The 17093-nt window shown below is 36.9% G+C and overlaps 1 protein-coding gene across 2 annotated transcripts in view; it reads right to left on the bottom strand.

The window, feature by feature from the left end:
* The window catches only part of Ints8 (integrator complex subunit 8), a 55422-nt gene that overhangs the window by 35381 nt on the left and 2948 nt on the right, over positions 1-17093 (bottom strand). For both annotated transcript variants that reach the window (XM_003479929.5, XM_013143832.3), the window contains exons 3-10: positions 15755-15895; positions 15329-15400; positions 14146-14197; positions 13045-13227; positions 10120-10227; positions 7534-7689; positions 5959-6059; positions 4661-4805 (exon numbers count right to left, since the gene is read on the bottom strand). In XM_003479929.5, coding sequence (XP_003479977.1) covers positions 4661-4805; positions 5959-6059; positions 7534-7689; positions 10120-10227; positions 13045-13227; positions 14146-14197; positions 15329-15400; positions 15755-15895 — 958 coding nt within the window. The remainder of the gene's footprint in view (positions 1-4660; positions 4806-5958; positions 6060-7533; positions 7690-10119; positions 10228-13044; positions 13228-14145; positions 14198-15328; positions 15401-15754; positions 15896-17093) is intronic.

Below are 17093 nucleotides of genomic sequence, written 5' to 3'. Positions count from 1 at the left end.
TAGAAATCAGTAGCTCCGGGGCTGGGGATTTAGCTCAGCGGCATAAGCGCCTGCCTTGCAAGCAGGCAGTCATGAGTTCGATCCCTGGTACCCATAAAAACGAAAAAGACAAAAAAGAAAATGAAAAAAAAAAAAAAAAAAGAAAGAAAGAAATCAGTAGCTCCATAAAAATTAAAAAAAAAAAAATCAGTAGCTCCTTGTCAGAATAATAAGAGATGAAAACAATGCTATTAATAGCTAAAGAATACAGAAACAAAGTTTAAGAAGATAACCAAGATTTAAAAAGCAAAAACTGCCAAAAACAGTGGTATATACTTATAATCATAAGCCTTTTGAAAGGTTTCAGGCAGGAGGATCATAAATTCGAGTCCAACTTAGTGAGGTTCTGTCTCAAAATACAAAAAAAAAAAAAAAAAAAAAACTCCATGCAAAAGCCCTGGGTTCAATCACCAGTACCAAAAACAAAACAATGAAAACCAGTTATGGGGGGGATGGGGATTTATTTCAGCGGCATAAGCACCTGCCTTGCAAGCAGGCGGTAGTGAGTTCAATCCCCGGTACCAATAAAAATGAAAAACACACACACACACACACACACACACACACACACACACAAATTAGTTATGGGAATACCAGTTATCTACAAACATATATTCCTATTATTCTAAATTTATTCATTAGATTAGGATTCCTCCTCTCATATTATTTATCAGAACACTCCTAAGAGCAATATTCATAGTTGTGAAAAATGGCAAACAACCTGAAGTTCTCTATGTCCTGAATGGGAAAGCCTACAAACAGAAACTCGGTGAGATGCACTGTACCTGTGTCATGAAGCCAACAGAGAAAGAAGTGTTAACATACAGTAAGAAAATGCATCATACGTGAATTTCACCTTCAGTTTTAAAAAATTTAAAAACATGAACTAGTGGATATCTGTAAGTGCTATAAACATAAAAAGATAACTTTAATACTAAGGTTAATACTTAAAAATTTTAATGAAGTATTCAAATCCTTAGAAAATAACTCTCCAAAATCAACTCAAGAAAAAAGACAAAAACAGTGTAACTCCATGATCCGTGATGAAACTGACTCTCGTATCAATCTTCATAACTCAATACATTATGTGTTGCAACAGCCGTATTTAACATTTAACTCATGTGAAGTAAAGAAACACTTCCTGAATTCTGGTGCCTGCAGTTTTTCAATGTTCTTGTGTGGACCGTCATTCTTAACTGTCATCATTTTTGTTCCCACTCCTGTCTCCTAAGTCTTCAGTTTACACATGGTTTAATGGAAACTTTGTGAAGCAGGGCCTGCAGGAAGTCATGACTTGGGTGAAGAATCCCAGGGATGAAACCGCTGACAGCTGTGCTGCCAATGCGCTAGCAGCAGGCTACACGTAGGACGAGAAGTCCTTGTGTAAGGAGAGCTCCACTGGACTTGAGAGACTGCGGCCAGGGGTTCTATGGGAAACATAGTTGCAAGAAACTCAGGCTGGAATTCAGGGTTTGGAGACTTACAATGATGTTCCAGAAGAAGACAACATGACTATGTCTGAATAAATGTGGATTGCTATACAAGAATGTAGATTGCTGTACATGAAAAACTAAGACATTCCCTGAAAGTAAGCCCTACTGTGCCTTTTGAAGCAAAAATTAATACAAGACCAAGATATTTTCAGGAAATATGGAAGAAGTGAGATCGTGTAGCTCACCACTGACACTTGCACAACACTGCACTAGAGGCCACAGCATATAAAGAATAAGAAAAATTGAGCACAGTGGCACATGCCTGTAATCCCAGCTACTTGAGAGGCTGTAACAGAACTCTAACTTTGAGCCAGCAAACAGAGCAACTGAGACTCAGTCTCAAATTTTTGTCTCAGTATCAAAAACTTTTACAAATAACTGGGGTTGTCATTCAGTCATCAAGAGCACTTGTCTAGCATGCACAAAGCCTATTCAATCTCTAGTATTTAAAAAAAAAAAAGAAGAACAAGTAACAAATCCCCTACATTCAATCCCCAGCAGTGCAAAATTTAATATAAATTTAATAAAGAGAACAAGGAAATAAAAATTAATGGTTAAAAAGAAAAGTTATTAATAAAATTTATAAGAGATTACCAAAAGTGACATCTACAAAATCCTTAAATTATACCTCTGTATCAATGCATAAGCCATTTTCAAAACCAAATTTTTAAAAATCTTTAAAATTTACTCAAGGCAAACCATATATAGGTACAAATGCCCTATAATGAATATGAATATTATATATATATCTAAATTGTAGTAACAAACTTAATTTTAAGAATTTAAAATTTATAGGGAAATAAAAACTTCTGAAAAACATTACACGTCAAAAGAAATCAAAAGCTATACCACTTCATTCTCAGTTTTATAAATCCCACCCAAATTTGTTTTAACATGCAATGCGAAACAAACTTTCAACAAGTTAATTTTTGGAATTTGACAATCTGAGTCTAATATTTACACACAAAAATGCAAAACAAAACAATAACAAATCCAACCTTAAAGAACAAGAAGGAGTCAGGTGTGTTGCCACAGGCCTACTATCCCAGCATTCTGGGGGGCTGAGGCAAGAGAATCACTTCATGACTATGAGGCTCCATCTCAAAATTAAAAATTAAAAAGAGCTGGGGGATGCTCAGGCAAAGGCCCTAGGTTCAATCCCCAGGACCACAAAAAAAAAAAAAAAAAAAAAAAAACCTTCAGGTGGACTCAGCACATGGCTCAATGGTACAATATATGCTAAAGCATGTACTAAGGCCCTGGGTTCACTCTGTGAACACACATACACACACAGGCTCAGCAACAAGCTCATATTTTGTTTGGAACAAAAGCAGTCCTAGAAATTGGTATCTATTCAATAAATTATGCTATTCAAATGAGTAGTCACCTGGGAAAGAAAAATTACATCTGATTCCTTATTTCACATGAACACAGAAATCGAAAGTTTTTTATTCAATTTAAACGTGTAAATATAGCTGGGCATGAGAGTGTACACTTGTAATCTCAGCACTTGGGAGGCTGAGGCAGAAGAACTGCCCCAAGTTTGAGGCCAGCCTGGGCTACACAGTGATTTCCAAGACTAGTCTGAACTATACAATGAGACCACATCTCAAAAACAAAATACAAAAAAACCATGTAAATACAAAAGAAAGGGTATGAAATAAAGCTTTAAAAGTCTATCTTCATGACCTCAGGATAAATACAGCTTTCTTGTACAACATCCAGAAACAATTACCACTGTTAAGTCTGATCATATTAAAATTAAGAGCTTCTGAAAAAGTAATGTAAAAAGTCAAACTGACAACTTAAACTGCAACAACTTAAAACTGGTGGGCTGGGGATTTAGCTCAGTGGCTTAAGTGCCTGCCTGGGAAGCACGAAGTCAAGTTCAATTAAAAATAAAAACAAAAAACTTAAAACTGGTAAAAGAGAATACATAAAGAACTATTTTTAAAAAACCCTAAGGGCCTTAATCTAAGTGCTTTGAGAAAGAAAAAAAAAAAAAAAACAACACCTAAGGGCCAGGGATATAGCTCAGCGGCGCAGTGCCTACAAGCATATTCTGAGTTCAATTCCCAATACCAAAGAAAGAAAACCTTAAGATTAAATTACACCATTAATCATCACACAGGCATTTCAGACAGTACCAAGTGTTGGGAAAGATACTAACATGTAAACACCTGTTTATGTTTGTACAAACCACCTTGATATTGTTACAAATAAACTTTCTCTAGATACATAACATGAAGTGGTACAATTATACACCTGGATATACGTACAAATATTCCTAACAAAAAAATACCCTGAAACTACAGGCAACACAAAAGTTCATCATCATAAGGATAAACTTTACATAGTCCTTTAGTTCTAACACTTTACAGTAATGAAAAAAAGTAAACAAAACTCCAGTAAGTCTCACATATACAGTACAGTTTAGGGAAAGATGAAGAACACATACTGTATGATTCCCTTTATGTGAAGTTCACAAACAACATGCTTTCAGGGAATGCAGGCAAACAAGAAAATGATTTCTGCAAAAGACAAGCCAGTCTTTTTCCCCTCAAGAGGAAGGAGAAGAGTTTGGAACAGAAGCAAGAAGGACTTCAAGAACACTGGCAATGCTGTACTTTTGGAATTTTGTGGTATTACTTGTGCTTCACTATTTATCTCAGTGCCCATTACATCAAAACTGTTACAGAGGTAAAGAGATGGGGCAGAAACACAGACTGCCGCTCACACGGGAGGTTAGCCAGAGGATTTGAGTTCCTGCTGAACAGGTGCCTGAGGTGGGAACTGAAGCTTTGGATGAAAATGACAAATGGCACGAGATGAATGAGCCAAGCACAAAGTTCTATAAACACGACACTAAAGAGAGAGCAAAAGAAGTTAATGAAGGAGCAAGGAGAAGCCACTAAAAAAGGTACAAGAAACACAGGAGAGAAGAGCTGGAAATGAGCCGAAGGGAAGACAGGCAGAGGAGCACGGCGGGAAGCAAGAGTGCAAATGACCACGACCAGCACAGGAGGAAGTCAGGTAAAGGCAGGAGCCGGCACTGCATTTGGCAAGGAGGAGCGAGCTCACCGGCACGCTTAATGGCAAAGCACACATCAAAGGGGAAAATGTCTTACCTCAAGGAGAAAATCAATTTTTTCTTTATTAGGTCTAAGAAATAGTAGTTGGTTAAATTGAACACTAATTTTTCTACCTTCCAGTATATCACGGACTGTGTTACAGGCACAGATTTTAAAACAAATTTCATCTAGAGCGTCATTCCTGTAAAAAACAAAATGGATTCACGTTATTTGCATTATAAAAGAAAGGTATGTATTTTAAAACTAAATTCACCAGGATGAACCATTTAGTCCTGAGAGGTAAGATTTTAGGATTAAAAAATACATTTACCAAGAAATGATTTACAAATTAGGCAAACACAATGGAATTCTCCTATGCACAATTACCACCCCCAACATCAGTGTGGGGGTGGAGGGTTAGGGTCTCACACACGCCTGGCAAGTGCTCTATCACCAAGCTGTATCTCCAGCCCTGTTTCACTGTGAAACGGGGTCTTGCTAAGTTGCTCAGGCTGACCGCACACTTGGTATCCACTGGCCTCAGCCTCCTGAATAGCTGGACCGACACGCACACACCAGCTAGCCCGGCTACACTCAACCCAAGAACTTTTAAAATAGACTGGAAAAATCAATGATTCCTCTGCCTATGTTAATTTCTCTTACATCAAAGAAAAGGCCACTGTATTCCCTCTTGCGTGATGATCCACTCTCTTGCTGCGGGGTGGACTTTTTTTCCTACTTTTACGTGCCCCAAACTCAGAGCCTGTTTCTTTTCCTACCTTCAATAAAACTTTACTACCATTAAAAAAAGAGAGAGGGGACTGAAAAACCGGAGTGGAAGTCATAGTAGAGTCACTGGTAATCTGAAGGTGTGGGCTCACTCGCTTGCTGCCCCTTTTTCTTCCTTCCTTATTTTCCTAACAGTAGGGACTGAACCCAAATTCGTATTGAGCTACATTTTCAGCCAGTTTTGTTTCGTTTTCCTTTTTGCTTTCTGAGTCAGGATCTCACTGAGTTGTTAGGTTGCCCAGGTTGGGCTCCAACTTGCAACCCTCCTGCTTCAGCCACCCAGTGTTAGGATTATAGATATGCGACAACACTTGAACTTAGAAGTGTTTTTTTGAGAAATAAGAAAACACTTGTGTTTTTTGGTGGTTTTGTTTTGTTTTGAAGAATTTCACTTTGCAATTCAGCCTGGCCTTGAATGTACTACAAAGTCCAGGATGGCTTTAAATTCACAGGAAGCCTCCTGACTCATGCTCCTGAGTGGTAGGATTACAGACTTGCACCACAATACACAGCCAGTATTTGCTTTTTTATTCAAATATCAAAAGGTAATTTTCCAACTAACTTACCCCTGTTGAGCTTTCTGAAAGAGTTCTCTTAGTACTGATTGCCGGAACTGGACAGGTAAACTGAAGGTGACATTATCTTCAATGAAAATCTGTATTATCTCCTAGAATACATACATATAAAATTCATCCCTTAAAAACTGAAGATCATGAACCAAAAGTTAGGAGTGAGGTAAAAATTATCAAAAGGGCCCATATAGCCTCTTAAAAACAAAATGAAACTTTACTAGTTTGGTTTATAAAACAAACTTCAAAAAATACTAAGATAACTAAAAAATATATGCTAAGAAACAATTTTAGTAAGTTTATCTTTTTTTGAGATAGGATTAGTTAATGCTGGTCTTGAATTCACTATATAGCCCAGGCTGACCTCAAACTTGCAACAATCTTCCTGCCTCAGCTTCTGAAGGCTGGGATAACAGGCATGTACCACCACACCTGGAAATTCTAATGAATTTAAAGGGTTTAAAATGCTATATAATCCCAGCACTCGGGAAGCTGAGGCAGGAGATCATTGCAAGTTTAAGACCAGCTAAGGTTACAAAGTGAGCTCAAGGCTATCCTGAACTACACAGCAAGACCCTGTCTCAAAAAGACCAAAAAAAAAAAAAAAAAAAAAAAAAAACTTAAAAAAAGTAAACTTAATGAATCACAAAATACTCAAATTATCACACACAAACTTTTTCTTAGCTCTTTCTCAGGCAATGGAAAACAAGGGAAGAAAGAAGGGGTCAGAGTGTGGGGAGATGGGGAAGAGAATTTCTGGAAACAAAGACAATCAGCTAATGTCCAGCTACAAATGTCTAAAATGTCCAAAAATGGGCTTAGGATGCAACTCAATGGGAGAAAGTTTGCTTGGCATTCTTGAAGCTCTGGGTTCAATCCACAGCACCACAAAGAAAAACAAAGTACTGAGCCAGGTGTGGTGGTACACATCTGTAATCCCAGCACTCAGGAGGCAGAAGCAGGAGGATCTCTGTGAGTTCAAGGCCAGCCTGAACTGCATAGTGAGCTCCTGTCTCAAAAAAACCAAAAACATAAATAAATCAATAAAATAAAGCTATGTTACTGGGCCACACTTTCAAAACAAACACAATAGACACAAGATTTCAGGCTCCATAAAGCTAAAAGCTATCTAACTTTAGTTTTAAAATCTAAAAATCATGCCTATGGAATTTCTTTCAGAACCGACTAAAGATGAGCAAATTTATTTCCTTCAGAAAGAGGTAACATCAGGAAGGTAGGGGAATATGGGGGAAAAAAAGTTGTACCATGTACAGGTACAAATTCTCTATCATGAATGTGATCATTATGTATACATAAAATGTACCAATAAAATCTGATTTAAAAAATCAATAATCATAAACATCTGTATTATTAACTTTTCACTTGATTATCAGAAGTCTCGTCTGAAATGGGACAATTATTACCATAATTTTTTTAAACCATTCTGTCATTCTAAGTCACTTGCCATTAATCACACAACTGGTAAATGGGGGTACCAGAATTTGGTATCATTTTTGTCTGGAGTCTAAAACTTTTCACCTTTACCACTGCATCCCTCATCAGATACCTTACCTGATACTTGCCAGATCGCAAACAAATGTGGACTTGACTGTACGGAGTCAGCGCTTGAGAGGAGCTATCAGAAGAAGGTACGAGAACATCACATGCTTGACAGTAGCCAGCTAACCGCTTCTCATCTATGGTACAATGGAGAGACAATGAACCTATCTGTAAAGTAAGAGTTACACAATGTTACTCCTTAATGTAATGTAAATAATAGTCGCTTAGTGTATTTCAGCAATTTCAAAAAATAATGAAAACCTCAAAACTGGAAAAATCATAAAAAATGAACCACTAGACTGGGGACTCTGACTGCTAGCTCAAGCAGGTCAAGAGTTCAATCTCCAGTACCAACAATATAAAAGTACAAAAATTTTTTTAAAAATGCAATCATGGGGGGGGGGGGATAGGGAAAAAAAAATGCAATCATTTTAGACATAGGGTCTGGAAGTTATTGCTCATAAGCCAAATGCAGCCCGTGGTCTGTTTCTGCTTCCCCAGTGAAGAGCAATTTTTAGGATAGTAAACAACAACAAAAACAATATCCAAAAACAATATCCAAAAGAACTGAATGTGAAAGCCTAAAATGTTTACTATCTAGCCTTTTACAAAAATCCTTTGCCAACTACTGGTTTAAAGTTTATGAGCTGTCAGGTGTGGTGGCACACATCTGTAATCCCAGCACTCGGGGGAAGGCAGGAGAGCACCATGAGTTTGGAGGCTGATGTGGGCCAGCCTACATAGCAAGACCATCTCAAAAGAAAAATTTTTTTGAAAAAATAAAAACAGTTTATGAGCCAGTTTTAAAAAAGACAGACATCAGTATCATTCAAATGCATGACAAAGGACATTAACAAAAAGTAAACACAGATGAAGCTTAAGACATTCATTCTAAAATACAAATGCTATGAAGAGATTTAAATGATAGTAAACAATCTTCACTCCACTATATAGAAATGTTGCTATTGGGGCTGGGGATTTAGCTCAGTGGCAAAAGCACCTGTCTTGCAAGCAGGCAGTCGTGAGTTCAATCCCCGATACTGATTAAAAAAAAAAAAAAAAGAAAAAGAAATGTTGCTATAAAAAGATTTTTAAAAGACACATTTGAAAACACAAGTTTTAATTATTACACCTCAAAATGCCATAAAATTAGAAAGTTGATGAACACTTGTTGGGTAAAGTAAAACTAGGATTCCAAACAGATTTAAACAGATCTTGGATTAAAGCTCAACTCACTGGTAGAGCACTTACCTAGAGTGTACAAGGTCCTGGGTTAGAGCCCCAGCACACCCCAAAAATAAATAAATTAAACCTCTAGGGCACGTACTCAATTTCCACTGTGGGAAGACTGAAGCAGAGATTTTCCCAGGAATTTGGCATACAAAAGCTGAGTTATACACTTTAAAATTCTATCCTCTGAATCATAAAAAGAAAAATACAAAACCAAATCTTTAAAAGTTTATTTTATTTATTTATTTATTTATTTTGGTACTGGAGATCAATTCATAACTTCATGCTTGCCAGGCAGGTGCTTATGCCACTGAGCAAAATCCCCAGGTCCTTAAAACTTTATCCTTAACAGGAATTAAGGGAAAGTAAATTTATGTTTCAACCATCATATTAACAACAAAAAAATTCCCTTTTAAAACACACATTACAGGCCAGGGATTTAGCTCAGCAGCTCAAGCGCTCGCCTGATAAGCACAAGGCTGAGTTCATTCCCTGGTACCAAAAAAATAAAATAATATATTACTAGCAGACATGCTGGTGCATTCCTCTAATTCCAGGACTCAGGAGGCTGATGTAGGAGGACCACTGTGAGTTTGAGGCCAGCCTGATCTACATAGTGAGATCCTCTCTCAAAAACACCAAAAAATTTTTTAAAAAATTAAAAACTAAAAAAACAAAACACATACATTACTGCAAAGCATAGTGGGGCACTCTTGTAATTCTAGCACTCAGGTGGCTGAGGCAGGAAGATCACCCTGAGCTAGAGATTCAAATCAGCTACCACAGTAGTTCAAGGCTTCTTGAACTACAATGTGTCTGCCCACACGCACACACAGAGAAAAAGAAATGAGAAAAATGTTAAAAAGCCTGTTTTGAAGTCCTATAGCACTTTCACTATTATTTCGATTGGCTTTACTCTATTTTGTTTTGTTGGTTTTTCTTTAACATAAAATTAAAAGGGGCCAGGAATTTAGCTTAGTGGCTGAAGTGTCTACCTGGCAAACAAGAGGTCATGAGTTCAATCCCTAGTCCAAAAAAAAAAATTATATTAGTTAAATTAAATTAAATTTTTAAAAAGGAAAGAAAAAGAAAAATGCTAAAAAGGTAAAATGAGGGAAGGGCTTATTTCCAGATGGCAGCACATACTTGTAAAAACTAGTCCTTTGAATTACTTAGTTTTACTGTAATCAGTTTTGGTTGGATTTTCTGTTCAGTTTGGCTTTCTGGGTCTGGGGACTGAACCTAGGGCCTTCTACCTTCCAAACATGTGTCCTCTAAGCAACATCTCCGGTCCAAATAATTGTAAGAAAAATTAAAGCCAAAAAATATACAAATGCTTTAAGGATATTACGTGCCTATTGTATTTACCTCTGCCATTAGTTCTTTGGTTCTAAAAAATTTTTCTCTAGCATTTTCATAGGCGGCTGAATTTGTAGAGCCTTGTTGAAAATAGGCTGCACCCAAATCATAAGATACCTGAAATGATAAAAAATGCCAATTTATTTAATACTTCTGCATGTACTTAAAGACAAAATTCAAAATTGTTTTTATTCTTGAATCCAGAATGAAGGAATGCTAAAGGAACATTAATACACACACAGAGATATACATTATTACACACACACACACACACACACACAAAGGTACTCTCTCAAGTACATAGAGTAAACATATAAATTCCCTTTCCAGGTAAAGACAGTGCTCTGCTTTGTATCCAGATGTTCCCCCAGTCTCATGCGCTCCTAGGTGGAACTGTTGGGGAATGACTACATCATGGGTATGATACTGGGTCATGAGTGTTAAATACTGGACTAGTCCACTGACTTGCTCAGGAGTTCTCCATGTGGATAACGGACTTACTGAAGAGGTAAGACCCACCCTGAGTGTGGGTGGCACCAACCGACAGGCTTACAGCCTGCATGAAATAAAAATGAAAAGAGAAGGAAGGTTCGCTGCTTCCCGCTTGCCCTGCCATGGACTGTTTCTCCTCTGCTATGGAGCCCTCTCCCATACCACCCTGCCTCAGGTGGCATCCAAAACCTTGCCTCCCTTAACTGGTGGGTGTCTGGCATTTTGTCCAGCAATGAGAAAGCAACTAAAATGATGTACAAAATATCACAAAGTTATTTTCAAGTTTCACTACAGTAATTGACTACCATTAAAATCAGTTTATGTTCTACAGTATGTTCTACAGTGAAGAAGTATCCAACAGAGCCTGGTAGGCTGTCAGCTACTAAAAAGGCTGAGGCAGAAAGATCCCACATTCAAGGTCAGTTTAGGCAACTCAGCAATACCCTATGCCTAATAAAAATTTAAAAAGGGCCGAGGGACAGTGCTCACTATACAGTATTTGCTTAGCTTTTGGGATACACTGGGTTAAATCCCTGCAGGGGACAGAAGTGTCAAGAGATTGAAAAAGAAAATGTGATAATGAAGCCAACTGCCTTGAAGGACTTGGCTTTATGGAAAATAAGTTATTTCTCTTTTGAGTCTCAGGTAAATTTTAATAATATGAACCACACTCTTTTAAAGACCATGCTTTTACACATTACATTTATTACACATTTTTCCACTCAAAATATCTGAAATTGTAACTCAGTTACATAATAGCCAGCACATGTAGGTGTTTTATACAAGTTTTGGTTTTTCAGGTTATACTGGCCACAATGTTGTGAAAATTAAATGTGTAACCAACAACTTTAAAATATATTCTCTGGCTGGGCATGGTAGTGCATGACTGTAATCCCAGCACTTGGGAGACTGAGGGAAGAGGATCACCCTAAATTCAAGGCCAGCTGGGCTACATAGTAACACCTTGTCTTAAAAAGGAAAAAAATTTTATATATACATACAACACACACACACACACGTATTTTAAACACTGTGATATCATAGTATCAGAACTCCTCCTATATATAAATTTCATCACATTTCAGGAGGTTACCAAGCATCAACCCTTTATTACTCCACCAATGAACTCTCATCTCTCCTGAAAAAATGATTACCTGAGACACTTTAGAACTAATTAATCTGAAAAGGTTCCTTCCCAACACTGTCTTGTCTTTCTACCCCTTTCCAGAATGGAAAACAGCAATGAAATAGCCATGCCAATTCACACAAACAAGGAAAAAGAATACAATGTAAATGGTTCTAATATAATGGCTCTGTTCTGGTAATCAAAGAATACTTAAAAATTTCTCAGGCACAATGGTGCACACCTGTAATACCAGTACTGAGGGTAGCTGAGGCAGGAGTACTGTCTCAAAAACTTAGTAAGACCCTGTCTCAAAAAATAAGAGCTGGGGCTGTGTGGCTCAGTGGCAGAGAGCCCCAAGGCTCAATCTCCAGTACTGCAGAAGACAAAAAATCTGGTATACTCAAGGTTGTGTATTACAAATAAGCTACAGAACACACCTAAAGAGACTTGCAGCCAAGTATGCTGTTGCACATCTACAACTCCTCACTCTGGGAGGCTGAAGCAGAAGACTGCAACTTCAACTTCAGTTTGGGCAACTCAGCAACTTTGCAAAACCATGTCTTCAAAATAAAATTTAAAAAGAGCTGGTAAGGGCCAGGGATATAGATCAGCAGCACAAGCACCCAACTGGCAAGCACAAGGTCACAAGTTCAATTCCTGGTACCCTCCCCAAACAAATAAATAAATAAAGCTGGCAATGCAGCTCAATGGAAAGGTCTTGGGTTCAACCCTGTACCACTGCCCCCCATACCCCAAAGAACTTCTAAGCATTTACAATCTATCAAGGAAAAAGACATGATCATATAAAATAATACCTCACAATAAGTATTAATTAAAGGTGTCAAAGGAAGTAGGGTTAGAAGTTAAGAGAAAGTACGCATGGCGTAAGATCCTTAGAAAGCTAGGTGTTTTCTCTAACAGCCTAGATTTTTCAGTCTAGCACAGTGTAAATTTGGGGGGCTTTTTCAGGTGTATTTTCTTTTGGGATTTTGTCTAGATATTAATATAACATATGAACATAAATCAGTTATTGTCATGATTGTTTTGTTAAGTTTCCAAGACACTGTCTCACCATGTAGCCCAGATTGGCCCAATTCTCCTGTCACAGGCTCCCTATTCTCGGTATTTAAACTCTCTCTCCTAATACAATTAAGACCATATGGAATTTTCCATCCATTTCTTTTAGAAAAATCTCAACATCTTTAGTCAAAACCAAAGTGATAAAGGCAGAAATTCTAATTAAAAATACTAAGATGATCTCACATAAAGTTTTCAAAATACTCTATCACACACTAATTAAATGCAGAAATAACTACCTGGCAGTGCACTTCCTCAATTTTGATTTTCAGTCCAGCAGCAGAATTCTCAGTTTCTCCATTTACCATGCCTGGTTCCATGGCCAATAAATCCAGAGTTCTCATTGTGTGGACATAAAGATCCTTGTTTAATTTTAGAGCTGCTTCTAGTACCAAAATAGAATCAGCAGCTTGTTCTTTTAGCTATAGGAATTCAATAAACAAATTATATAAAAAACCAGCAACTGATTCCACAAAACAAGATATTTACAGGATACTTGGGAGCTTTGTGCAATTAGCTAGTTTAAAAAATTAACCCAGCAAAAGCAAAAGTAAATTTTCTGAAATAAAGGAATCTTAAAAAAAAACCCAGTAAGTTTCTGTTGTAAAATCAGAAAATAAAACACAGAACAGAGTGATAATTTTTCCAGAAAAAAACATAATAAAAACAATTATCTAAAGGTTTGGACTGCTTCATTTTGATATTTTAAAGAAATGCTTGCACACTTTCTCTGCCAGCCATTTCCCTACGCAGGCTTTTTGCTTCTACATTCAAAATACTATAGTGCTTTTTATTTTATACAAACAGATCATTCCTTTTCTTTACTCTTCTCCACCAACACCTGTGCCTTATGCTGTAGGTATTAACTAATTACAGACATCATATTTGAATTTCATTTCTACTTTTGTATTAAGTAATTCAAATAAATAAATAGTTGCTATAGGGCTGAAAGTATATACAGCTCAGTGGTGGAATGCTTGCCGACATGAGTGAGGTCCTGGGTTTGATCCCGAGCACCACTTTAAACTATAAGTTATATATATTCCTTGCAGTGGTTTCAGAAAATACCAAAGAATATAAAGACTTCACCTGTAAGACCAACTTGTCTAACCTGCTAAAGTATCATGAGATAGTCAACAAAACTGGTAATAAAGTATTCTACCATTAAAGTTGAAAACTTGAACAATTGAGAGCATTACTTACATGCTAAAAGTAAAAACTGCCACTGAACCTAGACCATGACAATTCTCGCACACCTAAGACTAGAAGATGTATCTATGCATGCTATAAATATAAATATGCTCCAGAAATATTACAGCATAACTGATCCCAATGCTTACCACTTTCAAAATGTTTTCGGTTAACTCTTTTTCTTGTTGTATCTGATTCATGCTAAGAAAGAAATGATTGAAGATCATTCAAATGTTATTCTTCAGACTAAAATATTCTTAATTTAAGATCTTTAAAAAACAAAGATCTTTCTGAAAAAGTTTAATATCTTAATGCTAGTTTTCATGGTTAAAAATACTATGATACTCATTAATTTACTTATTTTCTCACTTTGCATTAAAAAACTCTCAACTTAAAAGAGTAAAGCTGACAACAAAATCTCTTCTCATTAGAAACTGCTTTCTAGGGGCTGGGGATTTAGCTCAGCGGCATAAGCGCCTGCGTTGGAAGCAGGTAGTCTTGAGTTCGATCCCTGGTACTGATAAAAAAGGAAAAAGACAAAAAAAAAAAAAAAAAAAAGAATTAGGTTTAAAACTCTATAATCAAACTTAGACTTTTGTAGTCTAAAGTAATACTTGCATATGTTAAAATAATCTCCCCACATACAAGACAAACACATCAAGACAATTTAAAAACCTTAACACTTACAGATTGATGGAACAATTCTTTTTTTTGTCTTTTTCCTTTTTATCAGTACCAAGGATAGAACTCACAACCACCTGCTTGCAAGGCAGGTGCTTATGCCACTGAGCTAAATCCCCAACCCCTATGGAACAATTCTTAAAGTGCTCACTACCCTGCCTACCTTCCTTTTGTGATCTCTCTACCTGATTCTCCAAGCCCCCTAATTCCTCTAATTTTTGTTTATTTTTTTTGTTTTTTAAAACAAGGTCTCACTAGGTAGTTAATCTTGGCCTTGAACTCTCACTATGTATTCCAGGCTAGCCTTAAACTCATGGCGGTCCTCCTGCCTCAGCCTCTCAAGCACTGGGATTTCAGAAATATACCACCATACCCCATTTCTGAGACACAGTCTCACTACGTAGTTCAGGGTTAGCCTTAACTCGCTATGTTGCCCAGGCTAGCCTTGAACTCACAGCAATCCTCCTACCTCAACCTTCGCATTGCTGCAATTACAGTCGTGCAATACCATGCCTGGCAAACCAACTTGCATGTAGGACTTCTGCTCCCATTTCTGTGCTACTTCCTCTATAACATGAGCTACTATAATGTCACAACATTTTTAAAAAGTCTGACGAAAGAAAAAAGCGCCAATTTTAAGGGCAAACTTACACACTTAGCTGAGGGGGTCCAGGTTTTGCCTGTTTGACAGGAAAACTACTTTGAACAATTGTCCTAATTGCCCTGAAGACAGAAAAAAAGAAAATTTAATATACAATTAACACTTCAAGTTATTTTTTTCAGATACTACAGTACTTAGAAAACTGGGCCAGGGGTTTAGCTCAGCGGCACAAGCGCCTGCTTCGCAAGCGTGGAAAAAAAAGAAAGAAAGAAAATCTGTATCACAAATTAGCTAAAGCTGAGGCGTAATAAATGTTATAAATTGTGTACAATTTTAGCATGATGCTCTTCATCACCAATTCCTTCCATTGTCAGACTCCCAGTGCCCAAGATCTGGAGAGACCTCTGGAGTGAGAAACCCTTGAAAACCAGAATACAAGTGGGCAGAAGGCACCGGCACTCTGTAAACAAATTTACCATCTATTGTAGAGAAGTACAGCCATGGCGGTGGTTGGAGGTAAAGTGGCCAGGTCCATGTCGACATGCTTTGTCCCAGGAGGAACTTTACTGATACAGAGAAGCTCATTTAGTAGCATATTCAATACTGGAACAGACAAACTTTAAAGAAAGAAGCAAAAGAGACACGTTAGCTACAGAAGCACAAAATATGCAATTTTAAATCTTCCCTGAAAATAACTGTATTGTTAAAGGATCAAATCTCCAGATTTACCTAATTTCAAAAGACTTAAAACTTATTACTATGAAAAAAAATTTTTTTTAATTACAAAAAGTAGACAAATATAATAAACTTCCCATCAATAACCTTCAACAATTATCGAACAACAATTATCTAAAGTGTTTCTTACTTTATTATAGGAATTACAATAAATTATACATATATCAAGTATTTTAAAACATTAATTTGTAATGTTTCACATCAAAAAGTTGTAGTACTGGGGCTGGGGATTTAGCTCAGCGGCATAAGCGCCTGCCTTGCAAGCAGTCAGTCGTGAGTTCGATCCCGGTACCCGATAAAAAGGAAAAAGATGAAAGAAAAAAAACAAACCCCCAAAAAGTTGTAGTACTTTCACATCTAAAATCTTTGACTTGAGCTAGGGATTTAGCTCAGTGGTATAAGCACCTGCCTTGCAAGCAGGCGGTCCTGAGTTCGATCCCCAGTATTGATAAAAAGGAAAAAAGACAAAAAAATAAATAAAATCTTTGACTTGCTTATTACCATCAAATCTCCAACTAGAGAACTGGGGTAGAGCTCTTGCCTAGCACTCTTTAGGCCTTGGCTTCAGTAGCCAGCATCACTCAAAAAAAAAAAAAAAAAAAAAAATATATATATATATATATATATAAAATATATACATATACACACACACACATACACATATAAAAATGAATCAACCAGTGTTCTATTTCGCAACTGAGGTTCTTTGTACACATTCCTATCAGCTAATATATCTCTTTGGTCTATTAATGTATAGGTTCCCCCTTAGATTTAAACTATATTTTTCTTTTCTTTTTTTTTTTTTTGTCTTTTTCGTTTTTATTGGTACCAGGGATCAAACTCACGACTGCCTGCTTGCAAGGCAGGCACTTATGCCGCTGAGCTAAATCTCTAGCCCCTCTTTTTTTTTTTTTGGTGCCAGGGATCAAACTCACGACCTCGCACTAGCCAGGCAGGCACTTATGCCACTGAGGTAAACCCGCGACCTCTAAAATATATTCTTTAAGTCTAATATTAGAATATAAAATTCTAAAAGTTAGAGAATAAATGTAAATGGGAAGAAGGATTTTGAAATACAAA

Source organism: Cavia porcellus, unplaced genomic scaffold (genome assembly GCF_034190915.1).
Source record: "Cavia porcellus strain 051 isolate PalLab524CR breed Dunkin Hartley unplaced genomic scaffold, mCavPor4.1 scaffold_10, whole genome shotgun sequence".
Lineage (NCBI taxonomy): Eukaryota > Metazoa > Chordata > Mammalia > Rodentia > Caviidae > Cavia > Cavia porcellus.
This window is presented reverse-complemented; position numbering and strand designations above follow the sequence as displayed.